The sequence below is a fragment of the Sus scrofa genome, chromosome 11, assembly GCF_000003025.6.
Source record: "Sus scrofa isolate TJ Tabasco breed Duroc chromosome 11, Sscrofa11.1, whole genome shotgun sequence".
Lineage (NCBI taxonomy): Eukaryota > Metazoa > Chordata > Mammalia > Artiodactyla > Suidae > Sus > Sus scrofa.
In genome coordinates, this window is record NC_010453.5 from 11666560 (window position 1) to 11685061 (window position 18502).

The 18502-nt window shown below is 39.8% G+C and overlaps 1 protein-coding gene across 16 annotated transcripts in view; it reads left to right on the forward strand.

Annotated features, from left to right (window-relative positions):
• Nucleotides 1–18502, forward strand: part of NBEA (neurobeachin) — a 637779-nt gene that overhangs the window by 581479 nt on the left and 37798 nt on the right. For all 16 annotated transcript variants that reach the window (XM_021065194.1, XM_021065195.1, XM_021065200.1 and 13 more), the window contains one exon: nt 8562–8729. In XM_021065194.1, coding sequence (XP_020920853.1) covers nt 8562–8729 — 168 coding nt within the window. The remainder of the gene's footprint in view (nt 1–8561; nt 8730–18502) is intronic.

An 18502-nucleotide genomic window follows, 5' to 3' on the forward strand; every position in this document is an offset into this window, starting at 1 on the left:
GAAAGGGTGTGTGTTGGGGGGGGGTAAGTTCCTGTTGTAGCACAGCGGAAATGAATCTGTCTAGTTCGATCTCTGGCCTCACTTAGTGGGTTAAGGATCTGGCGTTTCCATGAGCTGTGGTGTAGGTTGCAGATGCAGCGTGGATCCCAAGTTGCTGTGGCTGTGGTGTGGGCTGACAACTGTAGCTCCAATTCCACCCCTAGCCTGGGAACCTCCATATGCGGTGACTGCTGCCCTCAAAAGAAAAGAAAAGAAAAAAAAAGGGTGAGGAACAAATGTGTAGAAATGGATCCACTCCATTTTAAGAATTTCTTCTAGAAATGGGATGGGAAAGGGAGGCTTAGTGCCTATTGTCATATTAGAGTTTTAGCGGAAATTCAAGCTGCAGGAAAAGCTCAAGTCAACACGTTTATCTTCCACCAAACTGATCATTTTGAGGGCATGGCACACTTACCCATCTGTATATCTCTGGATATCCGCCAAGGCTTGCGTCTGACATGTGTAGAAGGTCACCGTAATTTGGGGCTGGAGAGAGATTAGGCTACATTCCCTCCTGTTTGTTTGCATTTCAGTGGGATGTGCTCCTTGGGAGCAGAGATTGCGTCTTGTGTATCAAAGTATCCCTGGGCCTAGAACACTTCCTGGCACGTAAGAGGTGCTTCATATTGAATAAATGAATGAACGAATGACGAATGAATGATCATTCCTGCGAGTTCCTTTTCCCTCAGATGCCCTCACAGTTCGCTTCCTCATGATAGTCCTTAATTGTCACAAACTGAAGGAAAAGCCTTCTCTGACTGCCTCCTCTAAACTAGCAGTTCCCTCCCCATTTACACACACCTCTCAACTTTCTCCCCACCTTTCTCTTTTCCTTAGCACTTTTCGCCTTCAGATGTACTCTCTCTCTTACTCACTGTCTTAGGTTTTGTCTCTTTCTCCCCACTACACTGTAAACTCTCTGACAGGGAGTTCGGTGTTGCATTTATTCAGTGCTGTAATCATAGCATCTAGAATAGTGTCTGGCACATAGCAGATGAGCCATCAATATTTGTCGAGTGAACGAATGAATTTCTTTCCCACCCCACCCTCGCTTCCTGACATTTTTCTTCCTTCTTGTAACCGACACATCTTTCCCATTGCTTAATTAATCACTCAATAGATATTTACTAAATATTGATTATTAATGCTGGGGTAAGAACTATGGGAAGTGCAAAAGAAGCATTAGCTATAATCTCTATATTCCAAATGCTTCTATTCTAGTTGAGGATATTGTATGGCATGTTTGAAACAATTAAGTGTTAATTGGTAATAATCCCATTCCTTTGTTTAGCACTTTACAATTTATATGCAAATTGATTTTCACAAGTAAATTTGTATACATTACTTCCTACATTAAACAGAAGGGAACTGATGAGAAGTGTTATAGAAGGTCGTAGAAGACTTCATAGAGGAGTTCCTCTCGTGCCTCAGCCATAGCAAAACCAACTAGTATCCATGAGGACGCCGGTTCAATCCCTGGCCTCGGTCAGGGATCCGGCATTGGCCTAGCTGTGGTGTAGGTCGCAGATGCGGCTCAGATCTGGCATTGTTGTGGCTGTGGTGTAGGCCAGCAGCTATAGCTCTGACTCACCCCCCCCCCCAGCCTGGGAACTTACATATGCTATGGATGTGGCCCTAAAAAGACAGAAAAAAAAAAAAAGACTTCATAGAGTATGAGGTGGAAAACTCAGGAAATGAACATTGGGCTTGAGTGGGGATGGCTAAGACTTGAAAAAGAAGCGGGAGGTGAAAAACTTTTATTTTCAGGAGAAAGGAGCAATAAGGGTTCAGAGGTCAGACCAGCCGCTATGTGCCCAGGACTGTAAATTGTGCTACTGGAGCTAAGGCTTTGTAGCTAGAAGCCCAAAGAAATAGTGGGGAAGGGTGGGATCAAAGTTTGAAAGGCCTCGGGGGTCAGGTAAAGTTTCCACTAAATGTGCTATGATTGGAGGAACCTTGGTAGATTTGACGTGGAGGATGACAGTGGGAGCGTGCTGGTTTCAGAAGTGTGTCCCACCAGCAGGGAGCAAGGCTCGGATTAGAGGAAGAGGTCAGAGTCTGCTGCACTAGGACGGTGCTGATGGGAATGGCCAAGTCCTCTGTATTATATACACCCAGGAAATAATCAAGTGGTAGAATCATTTAAGCCTCCCAAAATAAACATTTAAAACAACTATGTTGGGAGTTCCCGTTGTGGCGCAGTGGTTAATGAATCCGACTAGGAACCATGAGGTTGTGGGTTCGATCCCTGGCCTTGCTCAGTGGGTTAAGGATCCGGCGTTGCCGTGAGCTGTGGTGTAGGTTGCAGATGCGACTTGGATCCCGCGTTGCTGTGGCTCTGGCGTAGACCAGCGGCTACAGCTCCGATTAGACCCCTAGCCTGGGAACCTCCATATGCAGTGGGAGCGGCCCACGAAATTGCAAAAAGACAAAAAAAAAAAAAAAAAAAAAAAAACTATGTTGCCCTTTTGAAATAATTAAAATTTTCACTGGGTGATAGCTATAACTTCAGTTTAATCATGCTAAGAAGCCAGCACAGACACTACAGAATAAGTAGCAATATGATTTTCTAATTATCCGCTGGGATATATGCAACTCTGAAGAATTTTTTTCAGTATCAGAAGCAGATTTTTGAGGCAATAAGAGGAAAGGCTTGGAAATGCTCTTGGGGTAGTTTGGTCTTAAAAAAAATAATAATTTAGGAGAAATTAGCATTCTCTCCTCACAGTTAATGCCACTAGCCTAGTTTCCTTTTTTCTAAGTTTCTGAGCTGCTTTATCTTAAACCTGCTAGAGAAAGAATTTTCTACCATCTAAGACCCATGGGACAATATGGAAATTAGAATTAGGTAACTATTATTCATCTAAGAGAGATCCTCTCTGGTTTAAATCTCACTTCCTCTCAGATCCCCAGGGTAGAATTATGGATTGGGAATTGGTTTATCCAGGCTTAAAGCAATTGCTTCTGCTTTTAGATATGCAAGTAGAGGGTAAAGCAAGCTATTAAGACCATTATAACCCTAATAGCTTAGTAATCAAGTCTTTCTTTATATTTTTCAGTTGTATTTTCAAGAAAATCTTGTTTCAAAGTCCAAAATGGGTTTTTGCATGAAAACATAGTTCTGAAAAGAACAAATAAGCAAAAAAGCATGTATTTAAATAACAGATTAATGCTGTTTAGAGTACAGTGAAGTCTCCGTATAAGGCTTCAGCTTTAGATAGATCTTTATGCTCTAATTATGCGATACCTAAAATTCAATTCTTAGATATGCATTTGATCTAGAAGCAGATTCAGCTCTTAAATGTTTTAACTGGATTTTCTTTTGTTTCTACAGTGACTAGCAAGTCAGACAATCCATAAGACTGTCTGTTTAATCTACTACCTTATTGTCTGTCATTTAATTTTATACCCCAAAAAACCCCTGAGGCAGAGTTATTTTGATTGTTTGTTTATTGATTCACCCTCCTACCTAACCTTCAGGATAAAATGGCATAAGCAACTATAGACATAGAGATGTTTAAATTTAATTAAAATTATTATAAACAACTATAAACTAATAAATTTTAGAACTAAGGTAAAATGGATAAATACCGATAAAATATAAAATGTCAAAATTGGCACCAGAGGACTTAGAAGCCTTAAAGAAATTTAAATAGTAAATCTTCCCAACCACAAAAATATCCAAGGCCGTATTATTTTACAGGTGAGTTCTAACAAATTTTCTGAGATAAGGAATTCATTTCTTATGGAAATTATTCCAGAAAACATTGGGAGCCATCCAGCTCATTTTATGAGGCTAGTGTGATACTGATTCGAGTAGCTAAAGGGAAACAAAGGAAAAAGAAATGGGGCTGTTTCATGTATTGATATAAATACAAAAAAATCTAAACAAAATGCTAACAACTCAACAGTGTTTTAAATACATATAAAGTGTGTGTGCCTGTGTGTATTGCATCCAGACTGACCCTTTGGAGTTCCCATCGCGGTGCAGTGAAAATGAATCCGACTGGGAACCATGAGGTCTTATCGATGTCACTAGACATACTTGGACAGAAAGGGTCCATGAAATTTATTCCTTTAGAATAAAACAATTATTGAACTAAATGCCTAACGCAATTATGAGGGTTGGAAGGAATGATCACTTTTCACTTAGTTGAGTTTTGAAACATTTATCCTTTTATGTCTATCCACTACTTCTGTTTTCCTCTGCTATGGGCAATGCCTATAATTTGTTTGATGTTTCTCTCCTTTCGTTTGCATGCGTTTTTCTAAAACATTACTCATGGAATGTATTTTTGATGTATAAAAATTAAATAGGGTCATAGATTTCATTGTGTTTCTGACTTGTTTTCACTTAGCCTTGTTTTTACAACCTACCTATGTGGCTGTGTATAGGCGGTCCACTGCTTCCACGGAGAAGTAAAGGGAAGTCCCCTGGTAAGGAGCCCTAGACTGCCCCTGACTTGCCACGACGCAAGGCTGGGACGAATGCCCACTTTGGCATCCTCATTTGGCTTGTTGTGAGAATTTCTTTGGGACTCGTAGTCTGGAGTAAGACAGCTGCCACTGCGCTAGATGTGCAGAGACTGAGTCTGAGTCGTTAGTGCCCAGCTGCTCTTCAGGTTGGCTGCCCCTGTCTTCACCCCGACCCCCCAGGCCCAGTGCAAGAAGGCTTCTACAAGGCCACAGCCCCTTCGACAACCGGTATTAGTCAGGTTTGTAATACTAGCCAGGGTAACAGATACAAAGCAATATCTCAGAGTTCCCGTCGTGGCGCAGTGGTTGGCGGGTCCGACTAGGAACCATGAGGTTGCGGGTTCGGTCCCTGCCCTTGCTCGGTGGGTTAACGATCCGGCGTTGCCATGAGCTGTGGTGTTGCCGTGAGCTGTGGTGTGGGTTGCGGACGCGGCTCGGATCCCGCGTTGGTGTGGCTTTGGCGTAGGCCGGTGGCTGCGGCTCCGATTGGACCCCTGGCCTGGGAGCCTCCATGTGCCGCGGGAGCGGCCCAAGAAATAGCAAGAAAAAAGACAAAAAATTAAAAAATAAAATAAAGTAAAATAAAAAGCAAAACAAAATCTAAAAAAAAAAAAAAAAAAAAAACAATATCTCACTGGTGACTACTGAGGAATTCCTTATCTTTGGAATATGCTTGTTGGCCTTTTGGGTTTCCTCGTCTACAAATTTCCTTTTCATGCTCTTGGCCTGTTTTAAACAGAGGTTCCTGTCTTTATGTTGTTATTTTGCAGAAGTTCTTTATATATTTTCAACAGTAGTTGTTGGTTTTAAACATTGCAAATGCATTCTCCCGAATGTCACGTCTATTAACTTTATCCCCATTAATCTTGGTTGAGCAGAACTTCTTCAACTGAGATGTTTTTCCTTTACATTTGTGATCTTGGTATTTTGTTTTGAATAACAAAGATAACTTTATATATTTTGAGGTATCAGCTTTATACTTATGGTTTTGCTTTTTATACACTGGTCTTTATCTAGAGTCTACTTTCACTCCTAGGTGCTGTTAGATAGAGAACCAGTATAATTTTTGTTTATATAGTAAGTCAGTTTTGCTAACATCATCTACAAAATAAATGCAACTTTTTTTTTTTTTTGTCTTTTGTCTTTTCTAGGGCCGCACCCACGGCATATGGAGGTTCCCAGGCTAGGGGTCCAATTGGAGCTATAGTCCCTGGCCTTCTCCACAGCCACAGCAACGCGGGATCCGAGCCACATCTACAACCTACACCACAGCTCATAGCAACTCTGGATCCTTAACCCACTGAGCAAGGCCGGGAATCAAACCCACAACTTCATGGTTCCTAGTGGGATTCACTAACAACTGAGCCACGACGGGGATTCCATAAATGCAACTTTCTTGAGTGATATGTACTGTCATCTTTAGTGTGTGAATATATATTTGAAACAAAGACATAAAACTGCTATTGTTTACAAATAGTATAATCTACCTACCAATTGTTTTCTCCTTTTCTTCCATCCTCTCTTCCTGGCCTCCTTCCCTTCCTCCCTTCTTTTTGCTTTATTTCCTTTTTTCCTATTATCTATCATCTAGCTAGCTATGTGTCTATCTCCAGCTCTTTGCAGCTTATCTTTATCTTATACATCTTAATACCTAGTAGATTTATTCTTTTTAGAGTCAACTCAGCTATTTGTGGACTTTGATTCATCCCTATAACTTTTACAATAAGTATATAGCTACATCAAAATAAGTTTTATTGGCATTGCAATAAATTTACAGATTAATTTGGAAAAAATGATGTTAGGTTTTCCCATTGGAGGTCTCAGAATGTCTCTTTTTATGCAGATCCTTTTCTATGTAGCTTATTAAAGTTAAAAATTAACATTTTGTCCATAAAGGACATGGGTATTTGTGGTTAATTCCCAGGGACTTCATAAATTTTAATGCAATCATATATTGTTAAAAGTATATTTTATACGCAGTTATTGATAATATAGGAAAATACTATTGATTTCTGTAAGCTTGACTGTGTTCCTGGCAACTCCTATTAGTTAATTTCTTTGTTTTTTCTCACAAGAAGCGTCCTCAACCTTGATGACTATATGAGACAACAGTGGTGATAGGGAACCTCCTTGTCTTTTTTCCTGATCTTAAGATGATCAGATCAGATCACCCAGGTGTGTGGAGGTTCCCAGGCTAAGCGTCCAGTTGGAGCTGTAGCTGCACTTTGAAATGCTGTAGCTGATTTGAAATGGTTGCTATGTGGTTATGTTGATAAAGTCTCCCTTTAAATAATAGATCTGATTTCACTAGTATTTTGAATTCCAATGAATAGACATGGGCAATAACTAACTACTCTATAATGAACTGCCATTTATTTATTTTTTCATCCTTTCATTTGTTGTGCCATGTCCTGGAAGCACTACTGACTAATTACTGACTTTTCATTTGTACTGACTGACCAAACCAATATTATAGACATAATCAACATGGAATTTTAACCAGTATCTCTTTTGTATTTTAGTCCCTTTTTCTGTTTTAGTCTGAAGTATTATGTCAAGACCAATGAGGTCCAGAGTGTAGAAATCCCGTTTAATTTTATGTAAACTATCCTTTCATAAAAATCTAATTGTTTAGGAGTTCCCATCCTGGTGCAGCGGAAGCAAATCCGACTAGGAACCATGAGGTTGCGGGTTTGATCCCTGGCCTCGCTCAGTGGGTTAAAGCTCCGGCGTTGCCGTGAGCTGTGGTGTAAATTGCAGATGCGGCTCGGATCTGACGTTGCTGTGGCTGTGGTGTAGGCCGGCAGCTACAGCTCCGATTGGCCCCTTAGCCTGGGAACCTCCGTATGCCACAAGTGCGGCCCTACAAAGACAAAAGACAAAAAAAAAACCCTAATTGTTTATATATATATTTCCGACTGAGAAACATCCACAGTAAGTGGTATCAATAAAATTCCGAAAATTTTGAAAGGAATAGATCAAAAAAGAGGTTGAAGGGAATAAATTACTAGGCAAATATGATCACGGAAAGAGTTGAAAAGTATCATTCCGCTATTTTGTAGATTTAAGAAATGAAACAATTATCAGAGGGCTAATTTAAAAAATCATTTATTAATTAAATGAATTTCAAGCTGGTTTCAACACCTTAGAAGTCAGGAACATGCAGCCAAAGAATGACTTCATTCTCATATTTAGTTATGTCTGTAATTTCGAAGTTTGTTTGATACAGCTTTGAATAGTTGAAATTTGAGACGCTAGCTCTAACAGCTTTCTGTTCATGTTGCTGAGATCACTGTGCCCTTAAAATCAATAAGAAATTGATGATGCATGAATGCAAGAAAGTGAGAGCTATAGTGACTGTACCGTGATTGTCACTGCTTACACCACAGGTGTGAACAGAACTCCACGCCTGCCTGTCAGGGTACCTCTCGGGAGCTCATGATGGCTTCTGAGGACACGAAAAGCCTTCTTTTTTTCTGACTCTCTATGGGAGCTTCTCATGGTCACTGACTCTCAGTAATTTGCATTCATTTCCTACTAGTTAGCAAACATCTAAAATTACCCGGTGGTGTAACAGCAGAGTTAATTCATAGCAGAAGGAAGTTATGCCCTTTTAGTAGCATTAGAGGTAAATTTGAAGACTATAGGCAGGAAAATAAGTGTATATTAAGTGTCTAATAAACTGTTTAGTTTCAACCCATGTTTAAAAATTAGAAATGAAATTCTTGTAAATGGCATTAAAGGAGGCATTTCAAATTATTGTTGTGTTTTTTTCAGAAATCTATTTAATATTAACATACACAATGCACCCCATAACAAAACCAAGAGAACATTAAGTATTTTAGAGAGAAATTTTTCTTTTAGGTATGTGTTTTATTATAGGTTTTATTTGGCCATTTCTAAGAATAGAAGCTCTAAGACATACAGACAAAATTTAGGAATATAAAGAATGTATTGTAATTCTTTATACAGAATATTTCAAAGTAAGAAAAAGAGGCGTATACTAAGTTTGTAATGTCTCAAATTTCTTTCTTGACTCATTGCAGGCTCTGGAAAGTGAGTTTGTTTCTTGCCAACTCCATCAGTGGATTGACCTCATATTTGGCTATAAGCAGCGAGGACCAGAAGCAGTCCGGGCTCTGAATGTTTTTCACTACCTGACCTATGAAGGCTCCGTGAACCTGGATAGTATCACTGACCCTGTGCTGAGGGAGGTAGGTAATAAAATTGCGTATTATTTGGAAATTTTCTGTCACCCCTTCAAAACAAATTCGGCTTTCCATCTCTTTCTGTATAAATTTCTTTTCAATGTAAATTTTTGTAAAACTTAGATTTTAAATTTATAAAAATTAAAACTTAGATTTTAAATTTATAAAAATTTTATAGAACTTGACAAGTGTGGGAAAATGAGTGTTAGATGTCAGAAACAAGTAGTGAGACCACCATGTAGTTCCTTTTGTTTTTTGGTTTTGTTTTGCCTTTTAGGGCCACCCTGGCAGCATATGGAGGGTCCCAGGCTAAGGGTCCAATCGGAGCTGCAGCTGTTACCTACGCCAGAGCCACAGCAACAGGGGATCCGAGCTGTGTCGGCGGCCTGCACCACAGCTCACAGCAATGTCAGATCCCCGGCCCACTGAGCGGGGCCAGGGATCGAACCGCATCCTCATGGGTTCTAGTTGGATTCGTTTCTGCCGCGCCACAAGGGGAACTCCTGTAGTTCCTTTTAGAGTTACAGACGTACAAAATGCACTTCAGTATCCCTGTTTTATTTGTTTTACTTCAGTGCCTTCATTAAAATGCTTCATGCTTTTTGTGTTATTAATTAATGAAACCTAGCTGAGTCTTTCAACATGAATCGTTCACATGAAAACAATCGGCCAGTATCCGTCTGCTTCTATTATAAAAGCAAAATTACAACCTTCTAGACAGAATACTCAAAAGACACATCAGTAAAACTGGGGTAAGGTTATATTATTTTATTCCAGTAGGTTCTCAAAAATGCATCAATGAAATAGATGAGGTTATCGTATTTTCATTCCTGTATGTTCTCACCCTGAAATTTTTTAGCTCACATTTGGGAATTAAATGCTGTAATATGTGTAGAAGTACTTTCTGTGAAAATGTTCATAAAACGTATTATTTAAATCACTTCCACGTTGCACAGAATTACTTCGGATAGGTAAAAAGAGGGAAGATGCAACAGCTGCTGGATGAGCCTTGCTTCACGGAAGCTGTGTCCCAGCCTTTCACCCTACCCGCTATCTGCCATCTGCTCTATGCAAAACAAGTCACCATTTCTACACTTCCAGTCGGTGGAGTGCTTTTTTATTTTTTTATTTTGAATTTTAGAGGTGGAAAACTCGTAGATTTCGGAAATAAAGCTCTACGAGAAAAATTTGCATCCATAAAATCATTTCTTAGGGATTTCTGTAAAAACAAGATGAGTTCACTTGTATGGTTTCAAGCCGAGAAGAGGAAGGGAAGGGAAGCAGCTCATGATCATTGATCCTTGGACCCTTAGGGCTAAATATTCAGAGAACACATTGCAAGCGTATTATTAGGTGCAGTGTTATACCGTGTTGTATGCAGAAGGAAATGGGATTATTGCCTGAAGCTGGGAGAAAGAGGTAGGGACAGAGAATGAATGGATGAGAGAGAAGCGAGACATTATGGAAATAAGTTGGTGAAATAAGGGATTTTCTCTACAAAATAATCTGATTGGTTTGTACACAACTGGGCATTCTAATTCTGAGCTTAATTATTCTCTTAACAATACACCTTTGTTTAATACATGCTCCTGTGCTGTAAATGCCTGACAAACTCTATTCTTCTTTCAGAGCCAATACCTTTAGAATCAGAAAAAAAGAAAATAATTGGAATACTTACCCTTTTATTCCAAGACCAACCACAGATTGTTTTTTGACTTTTAAATATCATAGACAATTTTCCTCCAGAGTATTTTGGTGTGCATTTTTGACTATTATAAAGTGTTGTCCTTATTAGGAAATTTGTGAGTTAATCTTCTTGGGCAAGGAGTACCCATTGTGGCTCAGCGGTTAGCGAATCTGATTAACATCCATGAGGACGCAGGTTTGATCCCTGGCCTCACTCAGTGGGTTAAGGATCCGGTGTTGCCGGGAGCTGTAGTGTAGGTCACAGACATGGCTTGGATCCTGCATTCCTGTGGCTGTGATGTAGACCAGCAGCTACAACTCCAATTCAACCGCTAGCCTGGGAACTTCCATATGCCGTGGGTGCAGCCCTAAAAAGCAAAAAAAAAAAAAAAAATCCTCTTGGGCAAAATAAAAATATTTTAAGGGGAGTTCCCGTCGTGGCGCAGTGGTTAACGAATCCAACTAGGAACCATGAGGTTGTGGGTTCCATCCCTGTCCTTGCTCAATGGGTTAACGATCCGGCGTTGCGTTGCCATGAGCTGTGGTGTGGGTCGCAGACTCGACTCGGATCCTGCGTTGCTGTGGCTCTGGCGCAGGCCGGCGGCTACAGCTCCGATTAGACCCCTAGCCTGAGAACCTCCATATGCCGTAGGAGCGGCCCAAGAAATAGCAAAAAGACAAAAAAAAAAAAAATTTTTAAGCATATTGTACATAATGAAAGTGCAAGGCAACATTAAAATTGATGGAAAAATAGCAGATTTTTCATTTTTTAATGAGAGTAAATAAATAGATAAATGAGAGAATAAAAAGAAAATGGAATTAGAATTGAGACTTTACATGGACATCATGTTTATTACTTGACTCCTGTAAAAATACCTGCTTCTACAAAATATCACACCGCTGTTTTGGACAGTGATAAAAACTGTGTATAATTGTCAAACCGTGGAACTTCCTAATGAGACATTATGTCAGAATGCATACTTTAAAAAAAGCACTGTGGGTCAGGAATGGTTCAGCCGTGTTTGTTGTTGCGTAGACAGTCTCCACAGTAAGATGTTACTCTTCCTGATTATCTCACAGTGGTGCAGGCGGAGTGCTTTACTTCAGGACTCTATTTGCAGCCCTCCCAGTCTGAGGGCATACTTGCTGAATAGAGGTTCCATTAGAGAAACTTCCAGAGTCATTCGGCAGCGTGCATGTCCTCCCTCCCCAAACCCCTCGCCTGCCTCTCTCACGCCAAAACTCCTCTGTCGGTTCTCTGAATACTAGCTGATGGCGCACTGTTGCCTTTCTTCCAGCAGCCAGCGCAGACTCAGAGCCAGGGCAGCAGAGGTCGTCACCCTGACCCAGTGGACCTGTGTCCCCTCGAGTTTGCTTAGGAAGATGCTTTATCGCCTTAAGACGGCTAGGGAACCACGGAGTGTGCGGTAGCATGACAGACTAAATGATCCTGTGGGGAATATGAGTTCCCTGTCCCTCTCCCCACTCCCACTCTTCCCTCCTCTGCCCCAGGACTGACATATGTCCACCAAAAAAGTTCTGCGCGAGCGCTTGAGAACCAGCCGAGGATGAGAGTCCACCTGAATCCTGTGAGTTTTCTCGTGTGGCCAAGCCATTTAATATCCCTCTGCCTCCACTGCTTTCTCTGTAAAGGAGGAACAATACCGGACATGTGTTTGCCCGCATAAAATCATTCAGCATCTGCTGTCGCAAGAAAGAGCCCTGTGGAGGAGTGTGGGACAGGTGTTATTTGGCGCCCTTAAATATATACTCTCCCTGCAAGGAGGGGCTTGCAAGGCACACCGCCTTCTACCAAACCTCAACATTGCGTTCCCAGAGGGAGGTCTGCCCTGTGGTGCTGTGACTTGAGAGAGTTGATATCTACCTAAAAGGTTGGACAGAGGCTCTTGGGAAAAGCCGTGTTCAAAATGTTAAGCCTTTTATTGAGCCCATTTCATTCCTGTTATTTGACAGTGCTTACGTTAGTATTTTTAGAATGTGAAGATGACTGTATTTCACAAAGATAACACCAAAGGAAGGCTACAGTTATACTAAACTTAATTAATGCCTTAGTTAAATACTGATTTCAAGGAGAAATATTTAATATACAAAAATCTACATATGTCCCTCTTGTAAAAAAACAAAAGAAAAAAAAACCCAGTATGTATATAGCCCACAGTCTGCCTAGAACTTTGAGCTTTGAGGTTAGTTCTAAAATTTGAGAAATGGCTTAAGGTTATTGATTCATTCTTCCTTGACAGATGAAATCATGAAGCAGCACTAACTGCAGCAATTATGGCATTAAAATGTCAAGAAATTAGAGGTCGGAATAACAGATAATTGTCTTCTCTATGTCAGATTTAAAATTGACATTCTTTGACAGCTTAGGATCTCTGGCTGAGAAAAATATGACAGCTTAACTTATTTTATACTTGTAAAGCAGTAATTGATAATAAACTTTATCATGACAGCCTCTGGGCAGGAACATGACAGAACAGTTCTGGTACAAAGCTCTTCCTAATGTGTAAACACTAGATCTGTTGGATATTAGATATTATTTAAATTGTCTTAAATCTTGGCTTTTATCATAATCTTATAGACACTTTTTTTCATAGATGAGCTCATCTGATTATTTCAGCAGTGTTCTTCAGGCATAATAATAAATATCTTTCTTACCCATTTTTACATATTAATAAAAATAATGTGATTGGAGTTCCCGTCGTGGTGCAGTGGTTAACGAATCCGACTAGGAACCATGAGGTTGCGGGTTCGATCCCTGGCCTTGCTCAGTGGTTTAAGAATTCGGTGTTGCTCTGAACTGTGGTGTAGGTCACAGACACGGCTGGGATCCCACGGTGCTGTGGCTCTGATTAGACCCCTAGCCTGGGAACCTCCATATGCCGTGGGAAGTGGCCCTAGAAAAGACAAAATAATAATAGTAATAATAATGTGATTTACTCTATATTTTTTCCTTACCAAATGATGGCCAAGAAACTCCGCTTTATAACCTGTTGAGGAAATAGGCTACTCTGCTTTGCGAGTGTCTGCTCCCATGGTTTTCTAATTCCTTGCAACTTGACTGTGGTCCATAGACCAACAGTATCAGCATCACCTGGGAACTTGTTTGCACTCCAGACTCTACTCTCCGGCCTCCCTGACCTAATAAATCAGAACGTGCATTTAAGGAGATGCTCGGGTGACTTGTTGGAGACATTAGAGTTTAAGAAGCACTGCTCTACTAAAGGAGTGTTAGAATGATCTGAAAACTTTTTTTTCTACTGAAGTAGAGAGAATGATATAATGAACCCCTATATACCTATCATCCAGTTTCAAAAATGCTAACTTTTATTTCATCTATATCCTTACCGCCACCTCTCTCTACTATTTTCTTTTTTTTTTTTTTTTTGTCTTTTTGCTATTTCTTGGGCCGCTCCTGCAGCATATGGAGGTTCCCCGGCTAGGGGTCGAATCGGAGCTGTAGCTGCCAGCCTACACCAGAGCCACAGTAACGCAGGATCCGAGCCGAGTCTGCGACCTACACCACAGCTCACGGCAACGCTGGAACCTTGACCCACTGAGCAAGGGCAGGGATCGAACCCGCGACCTCATGGTTCCTAGTCGGATTCGTTAACCACTGCGCCACGACGGGAACTCCCCCTCTAGTATTTTCAAGAGCATGTGCCATATCCATTGAGCCCCGTCCAGTTCTCCATCCTTCCCTCTTCTAGCCCAAGAGTATCTCAGAATATCCAGGAGAGGGTTCAAGCAGGTTTATTTTTTTAAAAAAAAAAATTCTCTCCGGGCAATTCTTATTCGTTCCAGTTTAAAAAAAAATATTTATCTAGCCTAACACTCTTATTAAATGATTTTTCCAAGGATACCCAGCAATGCAGTATCAGAGCCAGACTTAGATGAAGTCTCCTGATTCCCAAGTCAAAGTTTCTTTAGTCCCATTATTTTCTATGAATTTAAAAATAACAAGGTGTTTATTAATGCTTTTTCATTTTAGGGATGATATTCTTCCATATTCCAAAATGATTCTTAAAACTATAAGGGACAGTTTAATGTGTACTTACATTGTACTAATTTAAACTGTAAGGTTTTCTATCTTGTTTATGCTTTTGAATTTGTTAAAAGTTTCAACTCAGTAAAACTTCCATTAATTATAGGAAAAAAAATTAAGATAGCTTTAAGAAATATTTATCAGCCTTTTTTGGGTTTTGGGGGGTTTTTTTTTGGTCATTTGTTCTAATCTCTTCCCTGATACCTATGTTTCATCAGTCTTTGAGAGTTCCTAAGGCACTCTCAAGGAGATTATGCCATAATTAATTAATAGTTGGTTAGTGAAGGAGTTCCCATCGTGGCTCAGTGGTTAACGAATCCGACTAGGAACCATGAGGTTGCGGGTTCGATCCCTGCCCTTGCTCGGTGGGTTAAGGATCCGGCATTGCCGTGAGCTGTGGTGTAGGTCACAGACTTGGCTCAGATCCCGCATTGCTATGGGTCTGGTGTCGGCCAGTAGCTACAGCTCCGATTCGACCCCTAGCCTGGGAACCTCCACATGCTGCAGGAGCGGCCCTAGAAAAGGCAAAAAAAAAAAAAAAAAAAAAGTTATTAGTGGAAATTACAAATTAAATGCCACAAAAATTATTTACTGTACTCTTATAATGAGCGAAAAATATTTTACTCTGAAATTGTTTTTAAAAATTATCAGTCTTACAATCATGGATATAATTACTCAAGCCTGTCTGCCTCTGAATATGATAATATGGTGCCTAGCAGGCAATAAACAGTAATGGAAAGGTGGGAATCAGATAATAGGTTATATCCCAGCCCCATCATTATCGAGTGACATTAACCAAATCACTTTACTTGCATGTACCTTTGTTTAACCAGTTAAAATAGGATAGGAGAAATCATAGCCAACTCATAGGGCTGTATTTGAGAATCACATGAGAAAAGATATGTGAAAATACTTCGTAAACTATAAAGCACTAGACAGATTATAATTATTATTACCCCAACCATAATTCAGGTGTCTTGGAAGACCTTCTGTTCCCTGTATCATCCTATCTATAGTCAACACTGTCAAACTGAAAAATGATTTAAGGGAGTTCTTTTTTGCAGTAAGAGGTATACACATGTCTATCATAAAAAGCTGTTTTGCTGGCAAGCTATTAGAACATATGGGCCATACAGCATTTATTTATTTATACATACACATTTGTCTACTTATGCTGAGAATATGGAAACATTAAATGTATTTTAATATTACCAGTAGTCATAAAAACATGGTATTTTTAGTCTAATTTTCTGTTACTAATATTTCTTAGTCTTAGATTACATTTCCTCTGTTATCTCTCTCTTTGATCTCACAGGAATAACAAAGCATTCCTTTGGATCTGCTAGGGTGAAAATATGCACATAGGAAGTAGAATAGATCACTTCAGTTTTCATTTTATTTTCTTGCTGAAACATTGCTTAACTACTACAGAGAACTGACATGATAGGGCTGTCGGGAACCAGCAAGACAGATGTGTTTTTAAGCAAAACAGCTGCAATGCTGACTTTCCTAGAAGATGAACTCATAAAATGTATCAGGAGAGAAATTCCCCCACTTTTCATCCTGATGATGTGAGCAGAGGTATTTGTAGTGACAACAGTGATGGCCTCTACAACCACAGCTTATTCTTTCTGGGAATTCGCTATTCCTGGTCTTTTCCTTTCCCTATTTCTGACTTCTTTCCTCCATCTACCAGGGATGTGAATACCCCTCCAGGATCACTTGAATGGGTTGTAACACAAGGTTGCCCACTCATCTGTCCATGATGCCTACTTGTTTTCAGATGAGGGATGTTCAGCGTTCTTCTCGGCAATAATTCTGAGACGTGATTGCAACAAAGGACAAACAAAATGCCTAATGAAGATTTCTTAATTTTCTCCCTATAATTACTGGATGTTTTACTGAGCTTAAAATGTTAACAAATTTGGGAGTTCCCACTGTGGCTCAGTGGTAATGAACCTGTCCAGTATCCGTAAGGATGCAGGTTTGCTCCCTGCCTCCCCCCGCCCCCAGCAGGTTAAGGATCTGGTGTTAGCGTGAGCTGTGGTGTAGGTCATAGACACAGCTCAGATCTGGCATTGCTGTGGCTGTGGCATAGGCCAGAAGCTGCAGCTCCAGTTGGACCCATAGCCTGGGAACTTCCATATGCCACAGGTGCAGCCCTAAAAAGAACAACAAAAAAAATGTTAACAAATTCATGAGTTCCTCTTGTGGCTCAGCAGGTTAAGAACCCGACTAGTATCCATGAGGATGCAGTTTCAATCCCTAGCCTCGGTTAGTTGGTTAAGGGTCCAGCATTGCTGTGAGCTGCAGCGTACATCACAAACTCAGATCTGGCTTTGCTGTGGCTCTGGAGTAGGCTAGCCAGGGAACTTCTGTATATTGTGGGTATGGCCCTAAAAAAAAAAAACTTAACAAATTTAAAAGCCAAATTAAAATAATAAGAAAATCTCTTCTCTTTAAATTATTGGAGTGGAAATACACATTAAGTATTCTTTAAATTCAAAGAATCATTTGGGGAACAACCAGAATATTATTGATCCCTAAAACTAATGAGTATAGGTTCAGGTGCTTCTCATCCACAACAATAGGCATGAATGGGGGTGATTCAATGAATAAAGTTTCTATATAGAAATTAGTATTGAAGACATTAATGACATTTAATTTTGATTAGTGAATATTTAATTTAGGTTTATCTTTTCTCCTCCTAATTACTGCAATCCTTACCTAGTCTGTGATCATCAATCGTTCATAGAAAAACATAAATAATGCAGCTAGTCAAAATGGATGCGTGTCACTTATATGATATATGCTTTTTCTCTTCGTGTTATTTTTATTGTGTGGTGCTGAGAAGTGCTAATTATTGATTTTTAGAAATTAACAGCAAATGCTTTTACAAGCATCTAAAGTCATATTTTACACAAGGAAGAAGGGTGAAAATTGCAGCCTGCTATTTGTAAGAGAAATAGCTGGAAGGGATTTCCTTATCTCCTATTACAGTTGTTACCTTAGCATAAATTAACAATTATTCAAAACATATTGCATGCTTCAGTTTGTCGAAGTGGCTATTACTCAAGTTAAGTACTTAAACATTTCGGTTAGATGTTTAGGACTCATTTTTAAAGGTTTTTAAACATATTGATAATGAGCCTATTTAAAGCCATTTGATCTCAGCATAGCATATCTAAATTATTGTTTCTCGTTTATGTCAAAATCAAAGACGTGCATTTTGTTCTGCCAAATACATTCAGTACTATTTTAATTTGAATTTAGTTTAATAAGAGTGTATGATTTCATTTTGCAATGTTTCTGCTAGCACCTGGTGAACCTGTCTTGATGTCTTCCCAAATACCAAACAAATCTGTTTTCATTACAATTTTCTTTCCATGATCAGACACTCCAAGTGAACTCGTTTCGTGTAGTGAAGAAAGGCCACCACCTGTCCTACTGCATCTCTCCCTTCCTCCTCCGCCATCACCACCTTCTCCTCAACTTCCTTCTCTCCTCCATTTCCTGAATCAGCCAGCCAGCACAGCATTTGCTTTATATAAATTTATTCAGCCAGGGAGAATTCAGCAGGGATAGTGTACAGATTCCTCTCACACATCATTAAGCATTTCTGGGTTGATTCTTCTGTGATATGCTATGGAATCAACCCAAAAGTGAGCAAAGAACTAAAAACCCGGAAGCATCCTTAAGAGATGGACTGCTAAAACCTCCGCTTCAAGGTAAATCTGTCTCTAAATCACCCAGAAAAGAGTGTTTTAGTTCTCTTCTTAAGGATTAACAAGTTTAGATTACAGAGAGACTCCACAGCCTCCCCCAAGAAGATAAGAGTGTTTATCTTCAAAATATTCTAGCTTCTCAATGAAAATCATATTTTGGTCAGCCCTACCTGGAGATGAAGGAAAAACTAACCAACATTTTTTATGTATTATAGCTGGATACTAATCTTAGTTGTGTAAATTAGGATCTCAACGCATTATCCTCTCAAGGGAATAATGAAGGCTCCAGAAAAGATATGCAGATG